This window comes from Mobula hypostoma, chromosome 11 (assembly GCF_963921235.1).
Source record: "Mobula hypostoma chromosome 11, sMobHyp1.1, whole genome shotgun sequence".
NCBI classification, from domain to species: domain Eukaryota; kingdom Metazoa; phylum Chordata; class Chondrichthyes; order Myliobatiformes; family Myliobatidae; genus Mobula; species Mobula hypostoma.
Window position 1 is genome coordinate 35,409,513 of NC_086107.1, and position 26,015 is coordinate 35,435,527.

The following is a 26,015-nucleotide window of genomic DNA, read 5'->3' on the forward strand; positions in this document are numbered from 1 at the left end:
TAAGAGATTAAAATTAGGGCACATTAATGTAAGCAATATCCGTTCTCCTAAAGTGGTGAGAGTTAATAAAAACTAATTCAATCAATGAATAAAACTAATTAATTAAAACAGACGGCGGAGTGAGTGATTTATTATAGCTGCACCATGTGCGAACACTTGGCAAACCGTGAGCAGATCTGCAGCGAGTGTGGACTACATGAGGAACTCTGGCACCGTCAGCTGGACTTTGAGCTCCAAGTATTGTGTATCTTCTGTTACGGTCCCGACCGTTAATTCCCCATATTCTCCTAATTCCCTTTGATCGCAGCACACCTGATTCTCATCTAGACCTGCAGCATAAATATCCCGGCTTTGTATCCGCTCATTGCCAGATCGTTGTTTCAGCCAGTGTGGTAATTCACGTTCCTGGCTGCTTAGGATTGTGTATTCTAATTTTTACCTCGGTACCGAGGTTCACCTGTGTAACTCTGTCTCTCCGAGTCAAGATAAGTATTGCCTGCTGTTTGCCTTTCCATTTAACACTCCGTGTCAAGATAAGTGTTGCCTGCCGCTTGTCTCCTGTTTGCCGTTCAGCTCCAGCAACGCCCTGTGTCAAGAAAAGTTTTGCCTGCCTCCTGCTTTTCCGTTCACCCTCCTGTTTGCTGTTCAGCTCCCACCACGCTCACACTCTCGTCTGCATCCTAACTCTATCTCCGTGCCAGTGTCCTGCGTTTGGGTTCACCCGTTCTTTGCAACATCTTCAGGGAGATGTGAGTTACATGGACACGTTATTTCAGGCGACAGCCACGCACCCATGAGATTAGCTACCCCTAGACTGGTGATTGGTCAGGGACAAGATAGTGTGACAGCAGAAAGAGCAGACGGGGGGCACCAAAAGGATCATTCTGGAGGTATCTCAGTCCTTAGCTTTGTCAAAGAAACACTAGGTTCTTGCTTCCTTTCTGGATGAGGGTGGTGACTGTAGGGAGAATGTGCGAACTATTTATCACACCATGGCACATGAAGGTTTTCAAATGGGGGCGAGAATATAATGGTCATAGGGGATAGCATAGTTAGAAGAATAAACAGAATTCTCTGTAGCAAAGATGGAAAGTCTCGAAGGTTGTGTGCCTGCTTTGCATTAGGGTTAAGGACATCTCCTGTGCTGAAAATGAAACAGAATTAGAGGGGGAGGATGCATTGATGTGGTCCATATAGACACTAATGATGGGAGAGAGTGGGGTGAGGTGAGAGGGCAACAAGAACATAAGGTCTAATGGAACAAGTAGAATTCAAAGACTGGTGGCATTACTGGTGGGTAGTGAGGGGGGAATTGACTGTTATAGTATGATAGGCCAGGGCAGAAGTTGCAAATGGAAATATGCAAAAAATAGTGTCAAATCTAGAGTTGCGAACATCTGTGGAAAAAAAAAGCTGACTATTCTCTATTGGAATACACATTGCATTTTCAACAAGACAGATGAGATGGTAGCACAGATAGCAAAATATATAGTATGCATGGCATAATTGCAATTACAGAAACATAGTGACGAGAATTGAAACCCCATTTTTCAGGTGATAATCTGTTCTAAAAGAGCTGATCATAGGGAAGAGAGGTAGGATGGGGTTTTAATCAAGGAAGGAACCAGAACAATGCTGCATCATGATTTAAAGATATTGGGTGGTAATATGGAATCAGTTTCAATTGAAATCATGACTAGCAGTGGAATGAAGGCACCAGTGACAGTAGTATGTAGACACGAAAAATCCAACCTCTCAATAAATCAGAGCATAAATAGGGAAAAATCAATGGCATATTTGAAGGGAACTGTAATAATCTGCAAGAGTTCATCCCAATAAAAAGGAGGACTTCATGAGAAGAAGCACAATCCACAATTAGCAAAGGAGGTAAAGGTTACTTGACAATTGAAATGCAGGATGTCCGAAGTGGCAATAGCTAGTAGTATACAAGAGAACTGGGAAAATGCTGGGATCCACAGCAGATATTTGAAGGGCCTGATAGCTTACCCTGTTCCAATTTTCTTATGTTCTTGTGTTATAAGACAATAAAATTTTGAGTTCGAGTTCGAGTTGACTATTTGTCCCCCTACACCTGTTCTACCGGTCTCACGTATGTTAAACTTTCCTGTACTAATCATACATTTCTCAATTAATATCCATTCTGAATATACCTAACAACAGAATCTACACAGCTCTCTTACTTCACGAATTCCAAAGATTTTTAATCCATTAGGTGAACAAATTTCTTCATGTCTCAGTCCTGAATATCTGTCCTCTTATATGAAAGCTGCTTTTTCACTAAAGCTACTTTCTTCAGCTCTTCAGGCACATTCTTACTGTTGTTTCCCACTATTTCTGGGACATTTTGTGCCACATTTCATGAAGAAATATAAAAATTTACTTTCTCTTCTATTTCCTTATTCCACAATATAATTTCTCCTATTCCTGTCTACAAAGAACCCATAGGAAATTTTGCTATTCTTTTCTTCTTTTTAGTCTATCTATGGAAGCTTTTACAGAGCATTTTTATGTTTCTTACTAATTTACTTCAAATTATAACCAGGTTCTTTTAAGGAGAGATTCTGCAAACAAGACAACTGGCTTCTTGAAAGAACAGAGACATCCAGTACTGCACACGACTTTTCTGTCTGTACACCATGTACCTGTTCAAATCAAGTATCTGTTCAAATCCCTTTAAAATAATTATAAAAACAGCTTTTGTCACCTTTTAGCTCTAACTGGAATAAAAAAAACTACATTTTTCACAACTGTCTTTAAATCTGTGACTTGTGGTGATTGATTGACTCAGTGGAGGAAATAATATTTCTCCATGAAAATCTCTTATCATCTCGGAAATCTCTATTTCTTCTGCTTTTAACCGTCTCTATCATTATCCTAACTGTTCCATCTTCTCGCTACTCAAGTTCTCAACCCTAATAATATTCAGATAAATATCCTCTGCAGCTAAAAAACAACAAATAGCTGGAGAAATTTAGGAGGTTGAACAGTATCTGTGGAGGAAAAGGAATTGATGTTTTGAGTCAAGATCATCTCACCAAATACCCCCTAAGGCTATCACTTTCCAAAAATTTGGTTTCTAAAATTGCCTCTGAGGCTTCCAAATTAGATATTGTAGTTTTGCTCACCCTTGATTTAGCTTTAATGAATTAAAGATAATGTTCAATACAAAATATCAGCATCTATTCTATATTTGAACTGAGCTGGAACTATGCTATTCAGTTGGTATATTATAAAGGTTACAGTTGTGTTCTATTCTATTTTAATATAATTAGTAGCAGATCTTTACCAGTTAAATAAGACATCATGAAAAATGAAATAAATGAAAAGTAAAAAAAATTAGAGTAACTACTTGCTAATTCTTGTAATCATTTCTTATTTTTGCACAGCCCAGTCCACTGAAATGCACATATTCAACTCCAGAAGCAAACAAAGTCAATTTTTCCTTCGGTCGAGGACCAATCCTAAAAACACAATGGTCAGAGAAATTTCTATAATGAACTTAATTCAATAAATACAATGGCCATGCTCAGGCATGACAAGGTGACATATTGCAATGCAAACAACCTCCAACTTCAACATCAGCGACATTAGCAAAACCATGTCTGCAAAGCATTGCCAATGTAATTGAGGTACTTAAATATGCATCTAATAAGCTGAAAGTCTTTTTGAGGGAAAAAAAGATGTGTTAAGAGTGGATTGCAGTCATCTCATCATTAATGTATATGCAAAAAAGATGCAGAATGATATTTCATTTATATTAGGTGCTAAATAACTGACAATTATATTCCAAAGATATTTAGAAACTCTACCTTATACATTCTAAAGTATTCAATTTTATTTAATCTATTGGATGATGTAACAAAAAAAGCAAGGCAATGGATTTAATGCGCATGAACCTCGGAAGATGCCACAAGAAGAAGCTCCTGACTACATTCAAAATTAGGGTGCAGGATAAATTTAGAGGTAGCTTGCAAAACAGAATATAGTTGTTACCAATAAATTAAGAAATTTAGATTTTTTTACACAGTTTTATATCAATGCAGAAACTACAGTTACTGTGGATAGATAAAACAGAGAGCAGTGACACATCTAATGAGCTTTAATGTATTTAGGACGCAAAGTGGAATGAAAAGTTGCAGGGCAGGGTAGAAATGACGAAAGTGGAAGAGTTTTGTTGTACTTTCACATTAGTTTCTGTATGGACTATTCAAGGAATTCTCTCCACTCTCAGGTGAAAATAAATGATGTTAAAAGTTCAAGCAAATTCGCTAGTAGAAAGGTTGTGAGTGGTGGTAAAAATCTTCTGAGGTGTATATATTTCAATGCTAGGATTATTGCGGGGAAGGCAGACAAGTTGAGGGCGTAGATTGACACGTGGAATTATGACGTTATAGCAATTAGTGAAACTTGGCTACAGGAGGGGCAGGACTGGCAGCTTAATATTCCAGGGTTCCAATGTTTCAGATGTGATAGAGGCTGAGGAATGAAATGTGGGAGGGGAGTAGCATTGCTTGTCAGGGAAAATGTTACAGCAGTGTTCAGGCAGGACAGAGTAGAGGGCTTGTCTACTGAGTCCTTATGGGTGGAGCTGAGAAACAGGAAAGGTATGGCCACATTAGTGGGGTTGTATTATAGATCACCCAATAGTCAGTGAGAATTGGAGGAGCAAATCTGCAGAGAGATAGCAGGCAACTGCAGGAAACATAAAATTGTGGTGGTAGGGGATTTTAATTTTCCACATATTGATTGGGACTCCCATACTGTTAGGGGTCTAGATGGGCTAGAGTTTGTAAAATGTCTTCAGGAAAGTTTCTAAATCAATATATAGAGGTACCAACTAGAGGGGATGCAATATTAGATCTCCCATTAGGAAACAAATTAGGACAAGTGACGGAAGTGTGTGTAGGGAAGCACTTTGATTCGTAACACCATTAGTTTCAACAATCATGGACAAGGATAGATCTGGTCCTAGTGTTGAGGTTCTGAACTGGAAGAAGGCCAAATTTGAAGAAATGAGAAAGGATCTAAAATGTGTGGATTGGGACAGGTTGTTCTCTAGCGAGGATGTGATCGGTAAGTGGGAAGACTTCAAAGGAGAAATTTTGAGAGTGCAGAGCTTGTATGTTCCTGTCAGGATTAAAGGCAAAGTGAATAGGAATAAGGAACCTTGGTTCTCAAGGGATATTGCAACTCTGATAAAGAAGAAGAGAGAGTTGTATGACATGTATAGGAAACAGGGAGTAAATAAGGTGCTTGAGGAGTATAAGAAGTGCAAGAAAGTACTTAAGAAGGAAATCAGGAGGGCTAAAAGAAGACATGAGGTTGCCTTGGCAGTCAAAGTGAAGGATAATCCAAAGAGCTTTTACAGGTATATTAAGAGTAAAAGGATTGGACGGGATAAAATTGGTCCTCTTGAAGATCAGAGTGGTCGGCTATGTGCGGAACCAAAAGAAATGGGGGAGATCTTAAGTGGCTTTTTTGCGTCTGTATTTACTAAGGAAACTGTCATGAAGTCTACAGAATTAAGGGGAACAAGTAGTGGGATCATGGAAACTGTACAGATTGAAAAGGAGGAGGTGCTTGCTATCTTGAGGCAAATTAAAGCGGATAAATCCCCAGGACCTGACAGGGTATTCCCTCGGACCTTGAAGGAGACTAGTGTTGAAATTGCAGAGGCCCTGGCAGATATATTTAAAATGTTGGTGTCTACGGGTGAGGTGCCAGAGGATTGGAGAATGGCTCATGTTGTTCCGTTGTTTAAAAAAGGATCGAAAAGTAATCCCGGAAATTATAGGCCGGTAAATTTGACGTCGGTAGTGCGTAAGTTATTGGAGGGAGTACTAAGAGACAGAATCTATAAGCATTTGGATAGACAGGGACTTATTAGGGAGAGTCAACATGGCTTTGTGCATGGTAGATCATGTTCGACCAATCTATTGGAGTTTTTCGAGGAGGTTACCAGGAAAGTGGATGAAGGGAAGGCAGTGGATATTGTCTACATGGACTCAGTAAGGCCTTTGACAAGGTCCCGCATGGGAGGTTAGTTAGGAAAATGCAGTCGCTAGGTATACATGGAGAGGTGGTAAATTGGATTAGACATTGGCTCAATGGAAGAAGCCAAAGAGTGGTAGTAGAGAATTGCTTCTCCGAGTAGAGGCCTGTGGCTAGTGGTGTGCCACAGGGATCAGTGCTGGGTCCATTGTTATTTGTCATCTATATGAAATCCGGAGGATACTGTGGTAAATTGGATCAGCAAATTTGCTGATGATACAAAGATTGGAGGTGTAGTGGACAGTGAGGAAGGTTTTCAAAGCTTGCAGAGGGACTTGGATCAGCTGGAAAAAATGGGCTGAAAAATGGTAGATGGAGTTTAATACAGACAAGTGTGAGGTATTGCACTTTGGAAGGACAAACCAAGGTAGAACATACAGGGTAAATGGTAAGACACTGAGGAGTGCAGTAGAACAGAGGGATCTGGGAATACAGGTACAAAATTCCCTAAAAGTGGCATCACAGGTAGATAGGGTCGTAAAGAGAGCTGTTGTTACATTGGCCTTTATTAATCAAAGTATTGAGTATAAGAGCTGGAATGTTATGATGAGGCTGTATAAGGCATTGGTGAGGCCGAATCTGGAGTATTGTGTTCAGTTTTGGTCACCAAATTACAGGAAGGATATTAATAAGGTTGAAAGAGTGCAGAGAAGGTTTGCAAGGATGGTGCTGGGACTTGAGAAACTCAGTTACAAAGGAAGGTTGAACAGGTTAGGACTTTATTCCCTGGAGTGTAGAAGAATGAGGGGAGATTTGATAGAGGTATATAAAATTATGTTGGGTATAGATAGAGTGAATGTAAGCAGGCTTTTTCCACTGAGGCAACGGGAGAAAAAAAACCAGAGGACATGGGTTAAGGGTGAGGGGGGAAAAGTTTAAAGGGAACATTGGGGGGGGCTTCTTCACACAGAGAGTGGTGGGAGTGTGGAATGAGCTTCCAGATGAGGTGGTAAATGCAGGTTCTTTTTTAACATTTAAGAATAAATTGGACAGTTACATGGATGGGAGGTATACAGAGATACATGGTCCGTGTGCAGGTCAGTGGGACTAGGCAGAAAATGGTTCGGCACAGCCAAGAAGGGCCAAAAGGCCTGTTTCTGTGCTGTAGTTTTTCTATGGGTTCTATGGTTTCTAACAAGTTATAGCATGTAATTATATTAGCCAGAAACAAGAACATATTGAAGTTCTTATTTTTGATTTGTGGTGTATCTTTTTGCAACATTATGCAATGGAAACAGTCGATTTGTTTCAATCAGAGTACAGCAGTATTCATATCACTAAACAGTCCACAAAATGTATCTTTATTTTTTCTGCCTCTATATTCCTTCATTCCATCTGCCCATGTTGATTTTTACTGCACCTATTTGTGAAATCAACAAGTTTACAACTTTTTGATGGAATTCTTATAGAATTCCCAGGATGGGATTAGACTGACTGCTGTTTAATATTCCACCTGACTTGGCTTCAATAGGACGACAATTTGAAAATGGTATAAAATAGGGAGCTTATCCAATCTTAATAGTTTCCTGAGCGGCACACAATAAGCTGTTCAGGAGGAAAATATACGGTCAGACCTTTCATCTATTCTTCATTCCAGTGACCCTTCAGTCTAGATGAAGGGTCTCAACCCAAAATATTGATTTTCTATTTCAGGGGTCCCCAACCTTTTCTGCACCGCGTACCGGTTTAATATTGACAATATTCTTGCAGACTAGCCGACCGGTGGGGGGGGGGGGGGGTGTTCAAGTAGGGTTAAACTCACCTCAACATGTCTTTTACAGTTAAGGTTGCCAACATTCTTACTCCCAAATAAGGAACAAAAGTAGCAGTCAAATACGGGACAGTGTTTACCCTGAGAAAGATTACCTGACCATGAAGCCTTGTGCGGGCACTTGTGTGCGCATGCGTGTACGTGCCGAATTTTTTTCCACAAATCGGTTTTGACTTAATCTTCCCGACTACACTGTACATACATTATTTCTACTTTATATAGGCTGTGTATTTATCATATCATTCTTGCTTTAACTATATCTTAGTTTTATTTTAGGTTTAATGTGTTACTTGTTATGATTTGGTAGGTTATTTTTTGGGTCTGGGAACGCTCAAAAATTTTTCCCATATAAATTAATGGTAATTGCTTCTGCGCTTTACTCCATTTCAGCATGAAAGGTTTCATAGGTACGTTCTACCTTAGCGGGAGAAATACGGAACAAGGGCGGTCCCGTATGGGACAAACCAATTTAGCCTAATATACGGGATGTCCCGGCAATACGGGACAGTTGGCAACCCTATGTTCAAGTTCAACAGTGCGTGACAGGGAATGAGGAAAGGTGCAGCTGACTCATATCGTTTCCTCTCGGCCCGGTAGCGCATGTTTTGCGGCCCGGTGGTTGGGGACCGTTGGTCTATTTCTCTGAGTTTCTCCAGCTTTTAGTGCATTGTTCCAAATTCCAGCACCTGTATTCTCTTGTGCCTCCTTGGTAGTTTTCTGCTGAGAGCTTAGGACAATAGTTAACCAGTCTGGGTAGAGAGGTTTCTCCTCTCTTTTCATATCCTTTTCATTTACTCTCCTCATTCTAAACTGCTCACCTTTTCAAAATAGTCCATTCTGCCTCAAACATGAGAGTTTGAGTAGGAATAGGTCACTGACCCATTGAACTCATCTCACATTAAATAAAGTTATGGCTGATCATAGGTTACAACTTCAACTCTATATTCCTACCCACCCGTTTTAATCGTCCTTTCTCTAGCTTATCATTCAAATGCATTAAACAAAAATATTTTTAAAATGTAACTTGTTTTTCCCTTTCATCACCAGGTCCCTATCATCCCCATTCATCTTAGTGGGTTTTGTGTAGATTTTAGTCACATATAATATTTCAAAGAAAAATGGTTCAATTTTTCAGGCATCTCTTCATAACTTTTCAAACCAGGTACGGAGAAATCATCATCTTGTGCTCTCACTAAAATCGCAATATGTTTCCAATATGATGCAGCCCAGTTCTGTGGCCAACAAGCTAACCAAGTTTTTATGAACTCATTACTGAGCGTGCCCCACTTTCTAATATTGGTTTACGCAATTGCCAGCTTTCTGAGGATGGAAGGATGGACTTCCAAGTCAGATCATTATTGGAGCCCTGGTATTGCCTACTTTTACTTTTCACCATTTTCCAATTACAGCTTCAGTCCAGTCTTCCGGTTTTAATTCTGACTCTGCTGCAACTAGTCCTTTACCCATCCATGTCCATTTTGTAACTCCAGTCTTCTTCCCCATCTGCTTCTTATCCCCAATCTTCACTAGATTAAGGGCATTTAATCTACCCTAGCTCGAACAGAAAGTCATTGGCCTGAAATATTAAGTGCTGTTTTCTTTCAAGAGAAGTATCAGATTAATAACTCACATGTAAATCGAAGCTTATTTTGATGTTTTAAGTATATTCTGTTTCTGATAACCAACTTCACTTTCCTGCAGCAGCTTTAAAGTAGAAAACCATCATAAAGCAGCTCTCAGAATTCCAAAGAAAATTACATGGCCTAACAGAAGGACCAACTTTTAAGTTTTATTTTGATTTTAGGAGATTCCCTGAGATGGCAAGTGCAAAAAAATAATGAAAACAAGGTTTTCATGAGATTTTCAAAACTTTGGTGAAGATTACTTAGATGAATTAATATATTATGGTAATTTTATGTGGAAGCATAAAGACATTTTCATGAAGTACAAAAAGAACTCTGCTGGAATACAGAAGTCACGCTTGAAAAGCTGCTTTAGTCAGCATGGACCTTGCACCTCCATCAGGCTCTGGGTTTAAGCCTATTCTTGATGTTCTTCAGAGGAAATGCATTCAGGTTCCCAGACATGTTGACTCAGGATATTTGCTTTCTTGGTTAACTTAATGGGTAAGCCTACAGCTTCTCTATGCTTAAAGCGACTATAAAAAACTATTTTTCAATGTTCAAAATTAAAAGCAGCTTCAAAGAGCATATTGAGTCCTCAGCAGTTTGAGACAATGGAGGAATTATACAGTAGCATATCGGCACAAATTGAAAAATTCTTGATAGTTTTGACAGCATGACATTAAGAAAAAAAAAGAGCTGTAGCTTTCTTTTTCAAACAACAATTTTTAAATCCAATGCCTGACTCAGATTCAGAATCTCTTAAGGAATATAGGTGGAACAAGGCTGTATTCTACATTATGAACACAATGTCCAGCAACGTAAAAGTAAACGAGATCAAATAAATCCAAGGATTGTTACTGTACAGGACAAAGGGAAGCCCGAGTCTTAACCAGATTTTTTAGTGAGAAAACCACCCACTCCTGCTACTCGACCCATAACCATGTAAATATTTACCTTCAAACATATACGACATTTCCTTCTGAAAACAACAATTGACTATGTACTGGCCATATCTTCACACAGTGTATTCCAGATTAGAACTACTTTCTTTGTAAATAAAATTCTCAGCATCACCCCTGGATTGTTGCTAATCACTCGGCTTTGGCTTCACCTCACATGTGGGCAGAATACAAAAGGACTAGTTAAACTTAAATGGCAAAAACTACAAAAATAATGAAAGCACTTCTGCTCAACTTGCAGTACAAACTTTTATGTATTATCCAGAATATCAAAAATGAATAATCATGGAAACAACAAGCTACTGCAGCCACAATACAAAGTTGAGATTTCGTTATCTTCCTACCATCAGTTTTAATTTCTTCTATTCATATTACAGTGCAGCATTTCATGATCTTTTGACCATTACATAAATGGTGCTGAAAGAAACACAGTCCTGAGGAATGAAAATATCATTCTTTGTGGCTTTCAGCGATGACACTTGGCAATCTTAGCCCTCAGTTATTCCAAGTTGAAAGCTATTATTCACTCTTCTCATTGCACCACAAAGCCACCCCTCAAACATCATCGATATCCTGGTCCTGCGGCATGCTTTGTTCAAGATTGTTAATGATTTTTGATGTTTTAATTGATTGCATGTTAAATTTAACTTTGGAATAATTTCTGCTGCAATTATGTACAAAGTTATCCTGTACAGTTCAGGTGCATGCACCCTAAAATAATTTTAAAAGACAGTACTATGTTTCAGAATGTATGTCATGAATTACAAAAAAAACAGATATTACATCACATGTAATTCACAAGTTATGAACTGGAAATTGTGGGAACCAATAATGTTAACTACCCTATACAGTACAAAGGGAAGATGAAGCTTTCCATAAAATACTGAATTTGAGGATAAAAATTAAAAATATATCTAGATAAACACTTAAACTTTTATTATCCATTGATGAGAAGAAGCACAGAATGTTTATAATACATTAAATCGGCAAGTAACTACAGCAATATCAAAATCACATTAACTGTTTTTTCTCCGATTTGAAAATGTCAGATTTGGATATCCAATAGTAATCCAGGATAAGAATCAGAGGCAAATAAAGAAAGCTAAAAGAAAATTAAGGAGAATATTGAGGGAGATTTTGGAGAGAGTTTCAGTAAATATTAAAATGAATAGTGAAGTGGTGAGCATTGGTCAGTTAAAATGAATTGTTAATTGCAAAATCAAAGGTTCAAAGGTTCATTTTATTGTCAAATACATGTACAATACAACTCTGATATTTGTTTTCTCCAGATAGTCATGAAATACACACAGAAAGAAAAAGAAACAAATCTGGTTTCTTTTTGTTGAAATGGAACAGAAAACAAAAATTGACAAGGAAGCGTGAAGTATTTAGGATCAATATTTACAAGGGAAAAAGGGAACACCAGATTTCGGTGTTGAAGATTGGTTAAAACTTAGATGGCAACTCTATTAAATTAAATGAAAGGGAGATGCTTTCATTGCTCTGATGACAGCACCTTCCTTCACTGTGCTTATGACTGAATGTAGAATAATAGCTTAGTAATTAGGTAGATTGGACTTGCTCTTTTTTTTCTTTTCAGGACGCATCAGGGCAATTTTCTGTGTTGCCTCCTAAATGTTTGTATCTGTAATTGGACAAGAATAGCTTGGATGAGGTGTGGTTGTCCTTTATACTGTTCTGTATTGCCTAGCTTCAATGACTATAGTACATTCTATGCTGTGGGCTGTGTGTTTCTGTTTACCATCTATCAAGGACGGATGCAGCAAAAATGCAAAGCTTTCATCTGACGCATAGGTTGTTGGATCATTTAGTCCTACCTGTTGTTGAACCACTTTTAACCTGACTTAAAACACTCTGAAAAATGTAGTTTCTCCCAGATGTGGTTTCATAAGTAAATGTTTGTCTGAGAATGCAGCGTAATGGGTCAAAAAGTAAAGGTCGTGCAGAGCAGCACAGGCTTGAATGGAAAGAAGATTCAGAAGAGTAGGCCGTATATGCCCTGGATACTAAGAGAAACATACTCAAACCTCAGCAAGGTACAACACATGAGACATCTACCATTCAATCAGAATGCCCTTGTTTAGTTGGAATGGTGCCATGTAACATTGGATGGGGCATAAGAACAGAAGAAACAGAAGCAAGATTAAGCCATTTGGCCCTTCAGCCCTACTCCATCATTCAATGTAATCATGTTTGGTCTTCTAACTCAGTATCATTTGTCCTTGATCCCTCAATGAGTGAAAAGAGAGCATGAATTCTTTAAATTTGAATGTGAGTAAATTATAATCAGCAAAATCATTGCCTTTCTAAGGGGAGATTGAAACTTGGCTCACAGGCCATTCAGTGGTGTAGCAGTTGCTATTGCTGTCTCACACCTCCAGAGATCTTGGATCAACCCTGACTTTGGGAGCTGTCTATGTAGAGTTTCCACATTCTCCCCTGTGACCATGTAGGCTTCCCCAAGTACCCAAAACATAGACAGAGGCAGGCCCTTTGGCCCACCATGTTGTGCTGAAATGATTGAATTCGTAATTAAATACTTAACTAAATTAACCCCTTCTGCCACCACAATGTCCATATCCTACCATTTTCTGCACATTCATGCACCTATCTAAAAGGCTCAGACACCTCAGTTGTATTTGCCTCCATGACTAACCCTGGCAGAACATAGTCCAGGCACCCACCACTCTGTGTAAAAACTTGCCCCACATTTTTCCTGTGGACTTGCCTGCTCTCTAGTATTAGACATTTGGACTGCAAAAAAAAGGTACTGGCTCTCTATCTATATCTCTCATTATTGTACAAACTTCTATCTGACCTCTCTTCAGCCTCTACTGTTCCAGGGAAATCAACACAAGTTTGTTCAACCTCTTCTTATAGGACATGCCCTCTAATCTAGTTAGCACCCCAGTAAGCCTCATCTACACCCTCTGCAAAGCTTCCACATCTTTCCTACAAAGAAGTGACCAGGACTGAATGCAATACTCCAGATGCAGCCTTATCAGATTTTTGTAAATCTTAAACTGCTGTACTCAACGCCGACTAATAAAGACATGCCTTCATCACCACCTTATCAATGTGTGCAGTCACGTTCAGGAAAATATAGCTGCGTTCCAATTTCATCCTACAAGTGCTGCGGTAGGTTAATTGGCTACTGTAAATTGCTTCCAGTGTAGGTGGGTAGCAGAATTATCTGTACCAGTGTTGGAGGCGAGGTTTGCCGGAGATTCAGAGGAAAACATGGAACTAGTGTTGAGGTTATCTGACGGTTACCATGGACACACTGGGCAGAGGGGCCAGTTCCCATGCCGTGTTTACTCTGTCTCTATTATTGATCTCAGCTTTAATTAAATCAATGACTAAGCCTCCAGTGTCTTCTGAGATAGAAAATTCCAACGATTTACCATCTCTGAATGATGATCTTCACATTGCAATTCCTTGCACTAGACTCCTCAGCTAGAGGAATAGTTCTTCTTGCATCTATCGGATTGAATTTTATTTGTGACAATGAGGTCACCTCCCATCCATATATATGTTGGGAGGCTGGACTAGGGCTAAACATTGTCCACATCTCTGCACCATGTCACTGAAATCAGCAATGTCAGCACAGGGTAGGCCTTGGAATCTTGTAGGTCTGTGTGGTTTAGCTGCGGACCGGACAATTAAGTTAATTATTAAATCACCAGGGAAGCAGCTTTATCAAAAAGCAATCATCTTCTCCAATCTACCATAACCTGTGTCCCCTAACCAAGTAAAGTTGCTTCTACACAACAGTGCTTCTGCCTTGTAATTGATCATACCTCACCTCATTTCTCTTAACACTTCACTGGCATATTAATGGACTGTGACAACCAATGCCTCAACTTTAAATGAGAGTTTTAGTCAGTTAAGCTGCACTAAAATTTGCTACAGGAAGCAATGTGTAAAAAAGTAGAAAGTGCATCACTGACATTTATAGAATTATGAATATTGAATTTTTTTTGAATTTTCATTCTGAAATGTATTTAACCAAACTATTGTTATTGCTGTTCTCTTGAGCAGACAGTGGCTTCTTTTATTGACGTGTTCGAAAGAAACAATTAATAATGCTTTACATGGTCAAACATGAGATTAACGTACAACCATTTAGAGAGAAGTGGGGATAAAGAAAACCAATACTTACAGTTAAGCGTTTTGAAGCATCCACCTCGATCATTCCCTTTAAGAGGTTTTGGCAGTCTGGTGGTATAAAGTGTGGCATATGAAACACACCACGCTTTACTTTTTCCAGTAACTGTCTCAGATTATCGTCGTCAAATGGCAGTGCTCCCTACAACACCAGAAACCTCAGAATTAAAATCTTTCCTTATTAAGAAAAAAAACCTCAAACAGAATTTTCTTCTCTGAAAATTTTCTTTTCAGTGTTGTAAGGTAAGTAATGAGGAAAAGCATTTGTCCACAATAAGCTGGTAGAAAACAACAATGAGTTATTGATCACATAATCAGACCTAATGGTATTGGTTTGGGAGAAAGCAGAATGGTTTAGCACAGTCCTCTGCTGTAACTTGATTTCTGAGGTGGGATACTTTACACCAACCAGAGAGGGTACATGAAACCTGAGTTTAGCATGGCACTGCAAATCCATTAACCCAGAAGGCCATGATAAGGCACTGAAGAAGACATGGTTATCCACTACAACCAAGGAAGACCACACTTTGTGATGACTACTCGTACCACTCGATCCAGACTTCTGAGGTGGAGAGAGTGGAACTGTCCAAGGGTACTGGCTTTTTCGCTTTAAAAACTCTCACAGGTTTCACTGATATTGTTGGATACAATGGACAACCAACTAGCTCCCGTGTTCTTTTGATTGACTAAATGAACCAAATTAGTGCAGACACCTAATGGACTGCCTTCATACAAAGCTTTTGACAATTGCATCCTCCAAATCTTGACTTCTTATTGTAGCATTCAAGATAATTGTTGATACCTTCAAATTTTTTTGTAGTTCCTAACTTGCTGAAGTCATGAAATCATTTCATTTTCACTTCTGGCCATTTCTGGCATCTCCAAGCCTAAATGCTTGAAACGGCAGTGAACAAAGCAATTCTGAATTTTCTTACTACTTATTTCTTGCCAACTATCAGTGACAAAAATCAGTGCTTTTTGAACACAAACATACACAATTGACATTGTTTAAAAACTGTTTGCTCTAAGTACCGTGTAGTGTCTAATAACCATACAAGTGCACATGACAGGTTTTAGTTAGAAACTGTTTGGCACAGTCTCCTGTCCCAATTAAGTGGCACAATGTCCCAAATAAATGAAGGGAATCCTGGCTATATTCTTGTTTTAATTTTTTGAGAGTTGTCCCAAATAAGCAGCTGCCCAAATTAACTGAATTTGAAATCCACTGTATTTTGAATGATAATGTGATGATTCTGTCATTTATATTCGAAATAGTACTGATCACCAAATTAATACTCTCAGTTTTGATACTGTCAGAAGTGGTAGAGCAGAGATATAGAAAGAAGAGAGAAAAGATAGCAAGTTACTTATCCATGAATTTTTGCATCTGCTTTGAGGCCAGCATCTGTAAGACTGGGGAATGAAGGAGCTGGTTATACATTTGTAGAGCACTGCATGAAATTAAGTACTGGCTACCCCTCTGGCAAAATTAACGCGATAATAGGTCAACTCAATTAAACATTTTAGTGATACACGTGGGTTTTAACACAGATGACACTTTACAAGCAACACAGAACAAAAAGCCAACATGTTGCCATTTATTTTCACTTTAGGCTTTTTGGCTATAGAAGATTGTTGCTATAGTTTGTCATTAACAACTCTGAATCATTTTTTTGGTTTCTGCTTAAAGCAAGGCATAAATAAATTGCCAGATAAAGTGAGAAGTGTCCTGACATATGGGCTAGATTACCAAGCAACAAAAGTTTAGTCCTCTTCTGGCGCTCACTGAAGCAACTGCAATAAACTGGAGCTTGCCTGGTGGGATACCATTCCAGCTGCATTATCTATAAGCATCCTAATTCAAATAAGTCGTGAGCCCATTATTAGTCATGTGCACTGGGAGTGCAAGCCATTAATGTGCTTGAGGGTCTTAGGTTTCCGTATTCAACATACTCCCAATCTGGCCGTCATTTCAAATTGGATCGCTGATGTTTAACATAATGATAATAGAAAAATAAAAAACAGGTCAATACGCAAGAAAAAAAATCATTGTGGTTCTCAACGTACTTTAAAAAAATCAATAATTTTTGTTAATGACCCTTTATCAGTACTCTGTACTAATTGAACTAGACTTGGCAAATGCTAACTAAAAATAAAAATGGGTTGCAATAGTTTCATTGCAAATGCTAGGCCATGTGGGACTCCTACTATCTCCCGGAAAAACAACATAGACTAGGGTCAACAAATAACATGGGAGCATGAGATAACAAAATCCATTTGGTTCTAAATTGTCATTCAGAAAATATCTGTTAACTAAGTTCAATTTTTTTGGAGTTTAGGACAATACATCCATTACATAATTATTGCTCTTATACTGCTGCTTTTGTTAGTATAATGGCACATTACCTCAAATAGCTTAGATAAGCAGAAACGTGAAGGAAATAAAACTGAGCTTCAGCAATGTATTTACTTTGGTATGTTGGGATGCCTAAAACACAGGAAATTGTGTTTTCCAGTGCAGTGAGAACATTCCTGTTGCGAAGAGTAGATAAAGAGGTGCTGGCTCAATGAAAATGAAGTAAATATGAAGTGAAAGATCTCGGAAGTATTTTAACACAGGCAGGCCACTGGCTGAAACTGGGAAAATGAACATTTATAACAGCCAAAACTTCTTACTATCTGAATTTGCCACTATCCCCTTGTGATGTTGAACAGGGGTGAGATACAGTTGGGATCTCCTTTCGATATGTAGATTGGACTCTGCTGATGTTCCAGAGATTGCTTCCCAGTTTATCCTTTTTCATCAGATCAGTTGATAAACAAAAGTTATCAGGAAAGAAGAGGTTTTGAACAATTTATGTCAGTTACAGAAGAGTTGTCCATCCCCATATTCCCACCAAATCCTTATCTCCTTTATTATGATGCCCCAATCTCATCTGACAGCTTGTTTTTTCCTACTTACTTGCCAGGGGCATTGAAGTGTGTTCAGTGTGAAAGGAAAATGGGAATGAATGTTTCAGTAAGAACGGCTTCGCTCGACACATTTGCTCACAGCTCAGAACAAGAAAGTGGGTTTCCATATGAACCAAAACACTCATTTATAGGAGTTATTCATGGAATAGTGTGCCATGGGATTTGCAATTACACTTACATATGAAAAAATTGCCAGGAAAGTACACATGCTGCCCTAGTTGCTACTAACAACAATAATTATGGTCTGAAAATCACATTTGGTTTAAAGCTAATAGAAAAGTCAAAATTATTTTAAAGTAAAGCTTTAACAGCAGTTGAAAAAAATCTTGATAAATCAATTGTTACACTTAAGCTACACATAAAGTCAACCAAACAATCCTTTGTATAACCTTGAGAACAATACAAGGCTCTACACAAAACTGGCTTAACCAGTGTACAGCAATACCAATTTCTGGGTAGCACTGTGCCTGCCAGGAATTTCAATCCCGGACATTTTGGCAAGATTTGTATAAGCATTGTTACTCCAGTGTAAACTCTCCCAAATGATACCAACAGTGATACAGTGCTGGAAATTTGTCTCCAGCATAATTTTTAACCTCGTTACTCTGAAGAACAACAGTTCTATTTACTCTAAAAAAAAAGCAGGTTTCAATAATCCAGTTTCCACTGAATTCTGTTGAAGAAAGCACACCAGCAGCAACATTTCATTAGAAGTTTAAGGAGGCCTGGTGTGTCACCAAGACTCTAGCAAATTTCTTTTTTTTTAATTTTATTTTTATTTGGATAAGGAATTCACAAGTATCATGTACTTTTTTTCACACGTATAACCTTTTCCATTTTTTTACATGTATAAAACTATAATTATTTATACATTCTTAAGTACACATTGAGATGATATAAAAGGAAATTAGACACTTAAATAGATAATTATGTACAGTGGCAATTCTAATCTATTAGGCTAAGTAATGATATTAGTTGTTAAGAAAAATAATAATAATAGTTTCCATATATCTCTTCTGGACCATTTCTACTAGTCCAAAATGTTGTATGTAAGCCTATGTAACAACCATTGTAGGTGTTTATATCCTAATTTGTTCATGCTTGCTCCTGCCTCCAGACATAATTATCCAATCCCTATGTACTTATTTACTTAATTTTATCATTTTTTTTTATCCCTTTCCCAAATCTTTTTCTTTACTTTCCCAAATCGTTTTCCTTCTACAGATGTACCATGGAGAGCATTCTAACTCATTGTACTGCAGTCTGGTATGGAGTGGCCAATGCACAGGATCAGGAAAAGCTGCAGAGGGCTGTAAACTCAGCCAGCTCCATTATGGACACTAGTCTGCTAAGGATCAAGGAAATCTCCAAAAGGCGATGTTTCAAAAAGACAGCATCAATCATACAAGACCCCCACCACTCAGAATGTGCCCGCTTCTCATTACTACCATCAGGGAGAAGGTACAGGAGCCTGAAGACACACATTCCACATTTTAGGAACAGCATCTCCCCCTCTGCCATCTGATTTCTAAACAGCCCATGAACACAACCTCATTATTTGGCTCCTTTTTTGCACTAATTATTTTATATATTTCTTATTGTATCTTTGTATATTTTATGCATTGCACTGTACTGCTAAAATAAAACAAATTTCATTACATATATCAGTGATAATAAACCCGATTCTGATTCTGAATCCTTGTTTTTTAAAATGACCACCAACTTGACTGCACTAACATCCCTAAAATCCTACATTTTCAAACCATGTCTCAGAATAGTGCTACATTGCTTTGCCTATGGTGTCAAAGGCCGCTCCCAGGTTCCCTGTCTTAGGATCATTCCAGGCGGCTGCCACAGAACTTGGGCATATTTCTGAGTTTGCTGCATTTGGGAGAATCAACTCTAAACTCAAACAGAGACAATTTCATCTTTTTTAAAAAATCTCCAGACATCCAAAGTGTAGGCATTCACGTACTGTATTTTTGGAACATTATTTCTGACAGATTACCTTGCTGGTGACCTCACAGAGAGAGTTGCTGACTGCAGCAGTGCAGTGTCTCCATGGACCCTTTGCACTGCAAGCAGTGCTTTTTACCACCCTGTTCATGTCTACCTGACCACCTTAAAACACCAGCAGGTGCAGCTGCGGTCCTAAATGAATACTTTTCATTGGTGTTCGCAAAGGAAACAGACAAAAGGCAAACTCAGCAACAAGAAAGGTGAAATTTCAGCACAAATGTCAGTAATAAAAAGAAGATACCAGGTGTGAAGGCAGGTAAATCCCCGGGGACAGATGAGATTTATCACAGGCTGCCGTGGGAGGCAAGGGAAGAGACTGTTGGGGCTCTGACCAAAATTTTTAAACCTTCGATGGCTCTATGTGAGGGGCCAGATAGCTGGAGACTGACAAATATGGTCTGTTTTATTCAAGAAGGACACCTGGGAAAAGGAAGGCAATTGTTAACCTGTGAGCTTAATATCAGCAGTAGGGAAGGTACTAGAAAAAAATAATGGATGTTGGGGGAAGTTGTTGACGATATGGAAGGTAATCTTAGTCTTCAGGGTGATGGTGACATGTTAGTGAAAGAGGCTGAGAAATCGCAGATGTAGGTTGATCCTTAAAAAAAAGTTGGGAGATAATGCATTTTGAGAGTAATAATGAATATAGGCCATGAATGACAAGGTCTGAGGGAGGACTGAGGAACTGAGTTCAAAGTCCTTAGAGGTTGCAGTACAGGTAAGGAAGGGAAAAGGGATATTAGCCTTTATTAGTTCAGGCACTGAATACAATTTACGCTCCAGCTTAATAAAAGAGCGGTCAAATATTAGCTGGTCACTATAAGAAATATCTGTTGTCTTTGGAGGGAGTGAGAGAAGATTCACTAGGATATTGCCTGGGATGGAGTGTTTCAATAATGAGGAGAGACTGGAGAGGCTGGATTTGTTCTAACTGGAGTGGACAAGGTTATGAAAGGACACGATGGATGTGTATAAAATTATAAGAGACGTAGGTAGAGTAAACTGCAAGAAAAATTTCTCCTTATTACAGGCAAAGAAACTAGAGGGCATAGATTATAGATACGGGGTTAGGTGTCTCAGAGGGAAACCTCTCCTGTTTATAGAATGTTGAGGACCTGGAAGGCATTGCTGGAGAGAATGTTGGAAACAGAGTTTTTCCTCAATATTTAAGTTATCGAAGCTTAGAAGGCTATGAGCCAAGTGCTGGAGGTTGGGATTAATAAGAATGGGTACCCAGGGTCTATAGGATGTGGAGGGCTGAATGATCTGTTTCATGCTCCATGACTGACTTTATGACTCTGATTGCTGCAGCATTTGTTCACCAGGTAAAAACATTCCCCAGTAGCTGAAAGAAAGTGTCTCATTTCACATAAAGTCTCTTCAAAACCTGGCTGCCTACAGCATGTTTCTGAATGTCAACAGCCCTGAGAACCCATAAAAACAAAATCCTGCACTGAAACTGATAGTTCACATGAACATGATGATGTTATTCTGTGCATATACAGAGGTCATGGCATTACAAAAGCTTTAAAATCACCAATAATACTGTTTTAAAGGCATAAAAATATAGCAGACAACTTCCAGCCATTGTTCTAGTGCAGTAAAAACCCTTCTGAATATTTCTAGTTCTCCAAAGGAGAGTGCATAAGTTCTTGACATGCAATGCTTCTCTTTAGTCTGCACAGTGATTGAAGCATTAAGGCATTCTTTACTGAGAACTACTTTTCCACTTTTAGTTTATCTTATTGTTATACTACGGGAAGTTCATTTGAAAAGAAAATCAAATACATTTCAGTGATAAAATCATCATTCTAAAATTGAACAGTTAAAATAAGGGCTGTAGCTTCATATGCATTTGAAAAATGATTTCTTTTTGGTGCCTAGCTCCTAATTTAGTTTAGGATTTGAAAAAAACTCTTTCTCTACTGATGAGTCTCCATAAGAATATATAGAAAGAAGGATAGTTCAGCCATTAAGCTCTCTTCTGCATTATCAGTTCGAGCTCCTAAACACAGCCTGGCAGTATTTCATTGAAACTGTGCTTCTTTTCAGAAAGTCTTGTTATTTTCTCACCATTTTACTGTTATATTTATACTTTATACTTTATTGTCACCAAACAATTGATACTAGAACGTACAATCATCACAGCGATATTTGATTATGCGCTTTGCGCTCCCTGGAGTACAAATCGATAGTAAATATTAACAATTTAAATTATAAATCATAAATAGAAAACAGAAAATGGAAAGTAAGGTAGTGCAAAAAAACTGAGAGGCAGGTCCGGATATTTGGAGGGTACGGACCAGATCCAGGTCAGGATCCGTTCAGCAGTCTTATCACAGTTGGAAAGAAGCTGTTCCCAAATCTGGCCGTACGAGTGTTCAAGCTCCTGAGCCTTCTCCCAGAGGGAAGAGGTATGAAAAGTGTGTTGGCTGGGTGGGTCATGTCCTTGATTATCCTGGCAGCACTGCTCCGACAGCGTGCGGTGTAAAGTGAGTCCAAGGACAGAAGATTGGTTCGTGTGATGTGCTGCGCTGTGTTCACGATCTTGTGCTGCTTCTTTCGGTCTTGGACAGGACAACTTCCATACCAGGTTGTGACGCACCCGAGAAGAATGCTTTCTATGGTGCATCTATAAAAATTAGTGAGGGTTTCAGGGGGCAGGTCAAATTTCTTTAGCTTTCTCAGGAAGTAAAGGTGCCTGTGGGCTTTCTTGGCAGTGGACTCTGCTTGGTTGGACCAAGTCAGGTCATTTGTGATATTGACCCCAAGGAACTTAAAGCCTTTGACCTGTTCCACTTGCGTACCACCGATGTAAATGATGGTATATTGAGATGGTACCAATTTTTAACCCTGAATTATCCTATATATTGTGTCAGATTAATCATCATGAGAAGTTGGTTTAATTTGATGTGGCACAAGAAGTCCTTTTTACATCATAATTACAATCAATAAATGCTTAAAACAAACTTTCTTTATGATTTAATTGATAAAAGATGCTGTCCAACTTTTCCTCACCAGTCAGGGTCTCCGTGACAGACATTATGAGGCCAACTTCATCCATACACAGCTAAGTCAATACTCTCTTTTAGTGAACTTTTATGAACGTGGCCCAAAACTCAGAATGCAATGATAAGGCCCACTTTGTAGAAATAGACTTATTAGCTATGGCTAAAGTGCTGGGTATAACTTCTCTCTCCATCACAATCTTTTCCTTCAAAGTTGTTGATGAATGCAGCAGGCCAGACAGCATCTCCAGGAAGAGGTACAGTCTACATTTCGGGCCAAGACCCTTCGTCAGGACTGACCCTTCTCGCAATTCCTCCATCTCCGCCGCATCCAGCATCTGCAGAATTCCTCGTGTTTACAACCTTTTCCCTCTGTTTTAGTGGAATTATTCTTCATGCTTCTGAACTTTATTTCTGCTTTGTTTAAGACTCAAATACAGTTAGATTTCTAACTCCATATCTGACTTCTGTATTCCACCATCTGTTTCATCAAATAATTTGCTCTAATTCCACATCGACAGAGTGGTGGGTCTTCATAAATGTCAATCTCAAAGGCAAATGTAAATATTAGCTAGCATCGATAAGGAAGAAAAATCACATTGCCTTGATATCCAATAATACTCATTCTTCCTCACTTTTTTTTTGTAGCAATTTGATGCTATGACCAGCTCAGGGTTCTTTGCTCTCCAGTTCAGCTGATCTACACAATCTCTCAGAAATGACTCTGGCTGAATGGCAGTACAAGCTGGGAGCAGTGCTTCAATACTGGCATTTCTGCTTCACAAAATGTGATCTTCAAAAATTTTCATATTACTTAAAAATACTTCCATACAATTATCAAAAAAAATATGAAAATGTGATTTTAATCGTCGTTGGCTGGTCTGTTTCCTACAGCAAATATTCTGGATAAACCAAGTCAGCTTCAATATTTCAATATACAAAATAATGGCAAATGCAATTTTAAGGGCTGGTGATTATTAATATTCAACTTATATCACAGATGAAAGAACCCCCATCCAGTGGAACCTGACTAGACACTAAAGTGCCTTGTTTGATCTTTGAAAATACACAGTATTGAGTTTCTTTTTGTGTTCTACTTTAAATGTTTTCCCGATGAACTCTTAAGGATGTTTCAATTAAAGGCAAAAATATTTAGTTGTCTTATGCTCCGTTAAAAGAAATCCATGCTCCATTTTTGAAAAAATTGAAAAAAAATATTTCAAACATTGCAAAAAATGTTAAATATTCATATAAAATCCAAAAAAACAAACAGAAGCCAGCATCAAAAATGAACTGCAAAACTAGCAAAAATTTGAAATTTCAAGTCTGTACAGTGGGCCATTGTGTAATCGGGGCAGCCGGATATTTGAGATAACTCTTAAAGAACAAAAACTAATTGAAAAATTGCTGAGATTCCCTTCGTTTATTTGGGTCACCATGCCACTGTTCTGAATGGTTTCTAACTTGTGTGGCCCATTAGACATTACAACATGCGTAGTGTGAACAGTTTTAAATCGCCTCAGGTGTGCGTGTTTATGTTCAAAAAGAGCAGTGATTTTTGTCACTGTCAATTGGCGAAAAATAAGCAGTAAGACAATTCAGAACCGTTTCGCTCACTGTGGTTTCAAGCATTTTGGCTTAGAGATGTCAAACATGGCTGGGAGTGAAAATGAAATGATTTCAATCCTTCAACAAGTTAGGAATTACAAAGAATTTGAAGGTATCAACAATCATCTTGAATGTTATAATGAAAATGAAGATTTTGAGGATGCAATCTTCAAAAGTGTTGCAGAAACGCAGTCCATTATCTGTCTATTACTGTCCACTAACACGTCTGTGCTGATTTTGTTCATTTACAGTCAACCAAAAAAAACGGCAGTGTATACTGCATGAATTCCTCCATCACTAACTATTAGGAACTAATATATAGCTTTATAGTAGTGCGGTAGTGTTCAACTTCGTTCTCTATTTCATTTAAATACATAATTTGTTATTCAGTTGAATGATAGCTTGTCTTTTTCATACCTTTTCAACTGTTTTCGTGAAACTTTGGCAAATTGGGGCAGCCACTTCATTGGGCCTGATGTATCCAAATAAATGGAATCTACCGTACTAATTAATCTTCCCTTTAGTGCTTAACTGGCCCATAACCAAGAACAAAGTTCAAAGCTCTGCTGTCCTACCATATACAATCCTAAATAGAGATGGACAAATGAACCGTCAATGCTCCGGGAGTATCTCATCCACCACAAAGAGAGACACAGCACATACAGTTAGTCCCAAGGACAATGCTGAAACATTTGCACTGAGATAGAAGAGCGTTATGGATCGACAATCTCTGTCTCTTCTGAAGCCTCCCTCCATTGATCTTCACCGGTTCAATTCACTCCATGAGATATCAGGAATTGCTGAAACTATTGAATGCAGCAAAGGCCAAGAAATCAGGTAACATCTTAACTGTGACGCTAAAGAACCGTTCAGTGTCTACAGCCAAGCTGTCCTGATACAGTAAAAGTACTGGCATCTACCTGACAAAATGGAAAATTGCTCAAGTTTACCTTGTCCTCTTCCAGACCTCTTTCAGAGTCGATGCCTCCAGAAGACACGGTACATCATTAAAGACCCCTCACACCCTCTCCATGAACTGTTTGTTCTTCTACCATCAGGCAAACGTTACAGGAGCATCAAAACTAAAACCACAAGGCTTCTAAACAGCTTCCTCCCACAGGCAGTCAGACTGCTAAATAGCTGCTCTACCTGACTCTGCTTTGGACACTTTTAACTTGCACTGGACACTTATAACTTGATTTTAACTGCCACTGTTGTATTTTACTATTTATTGTTATGTTTATTATTTAGTGTTGCATTTGTTATGTTATGATTGCACTGCTCCTGGGAAATGCTCTCATTCTGCCCTGCAGAGCTGATGTACGGTTAGAATGACAATAAAGTTTTTTTGAATCTTTGATAATCTTTGTCTACAAAAAGCATGACAAATGTACTTTGGACAATTACTGTCACATTAATCTCAATCTTCATTGATGGAAGGTGTCATTGACAGTGCTTTAAAACTGTTCTTGCTTAGTAATAATCAGATCACTAATATTCATCTTGGGTTTTGCCAGGACCACTATGCTCTGGGCCTCATCACCAGCTTGTCTCATCATGGAACATGCAGCTGAGTTTGAGAGACTGAGAGTTAATTGGGTGTGGTAGCAAAGAGTGCAGGTAGAATTGAAATTAATGGAAAATGAGGGAAAACTGATCATTGGCAGCTATTGATATTGGTTTATTGTTGATACAGTACTGAGATATAGTCAAGTGCTTTTTGTTTTTTATGCACCCAGGCTGATCATGCCATGTACAAGTACATCAAGTCAGTAAAAAGAAACAAAAACTG

General features: G+C 38.5%; 1 protein-coding gene across 1 annotated transcript in view; it reads right to left on the reverse strand.

The window, feature by feature from the left end:
• Positions 1-26,015, reverse strand: part of LOC134354260 (serine/threonine-protein kinase BRSK2-like) — a 1,028,846-nt gene that overhangs the window by 140,377 nt on the left and 862,454 nt on the right. The window contains 1 exon segment of the mRNA XM_063063164.1: positions 14,611-14,757. Coding sequence (XP_062919234.1) covers positions 14,611-14,757 — 147 coding nt within the window.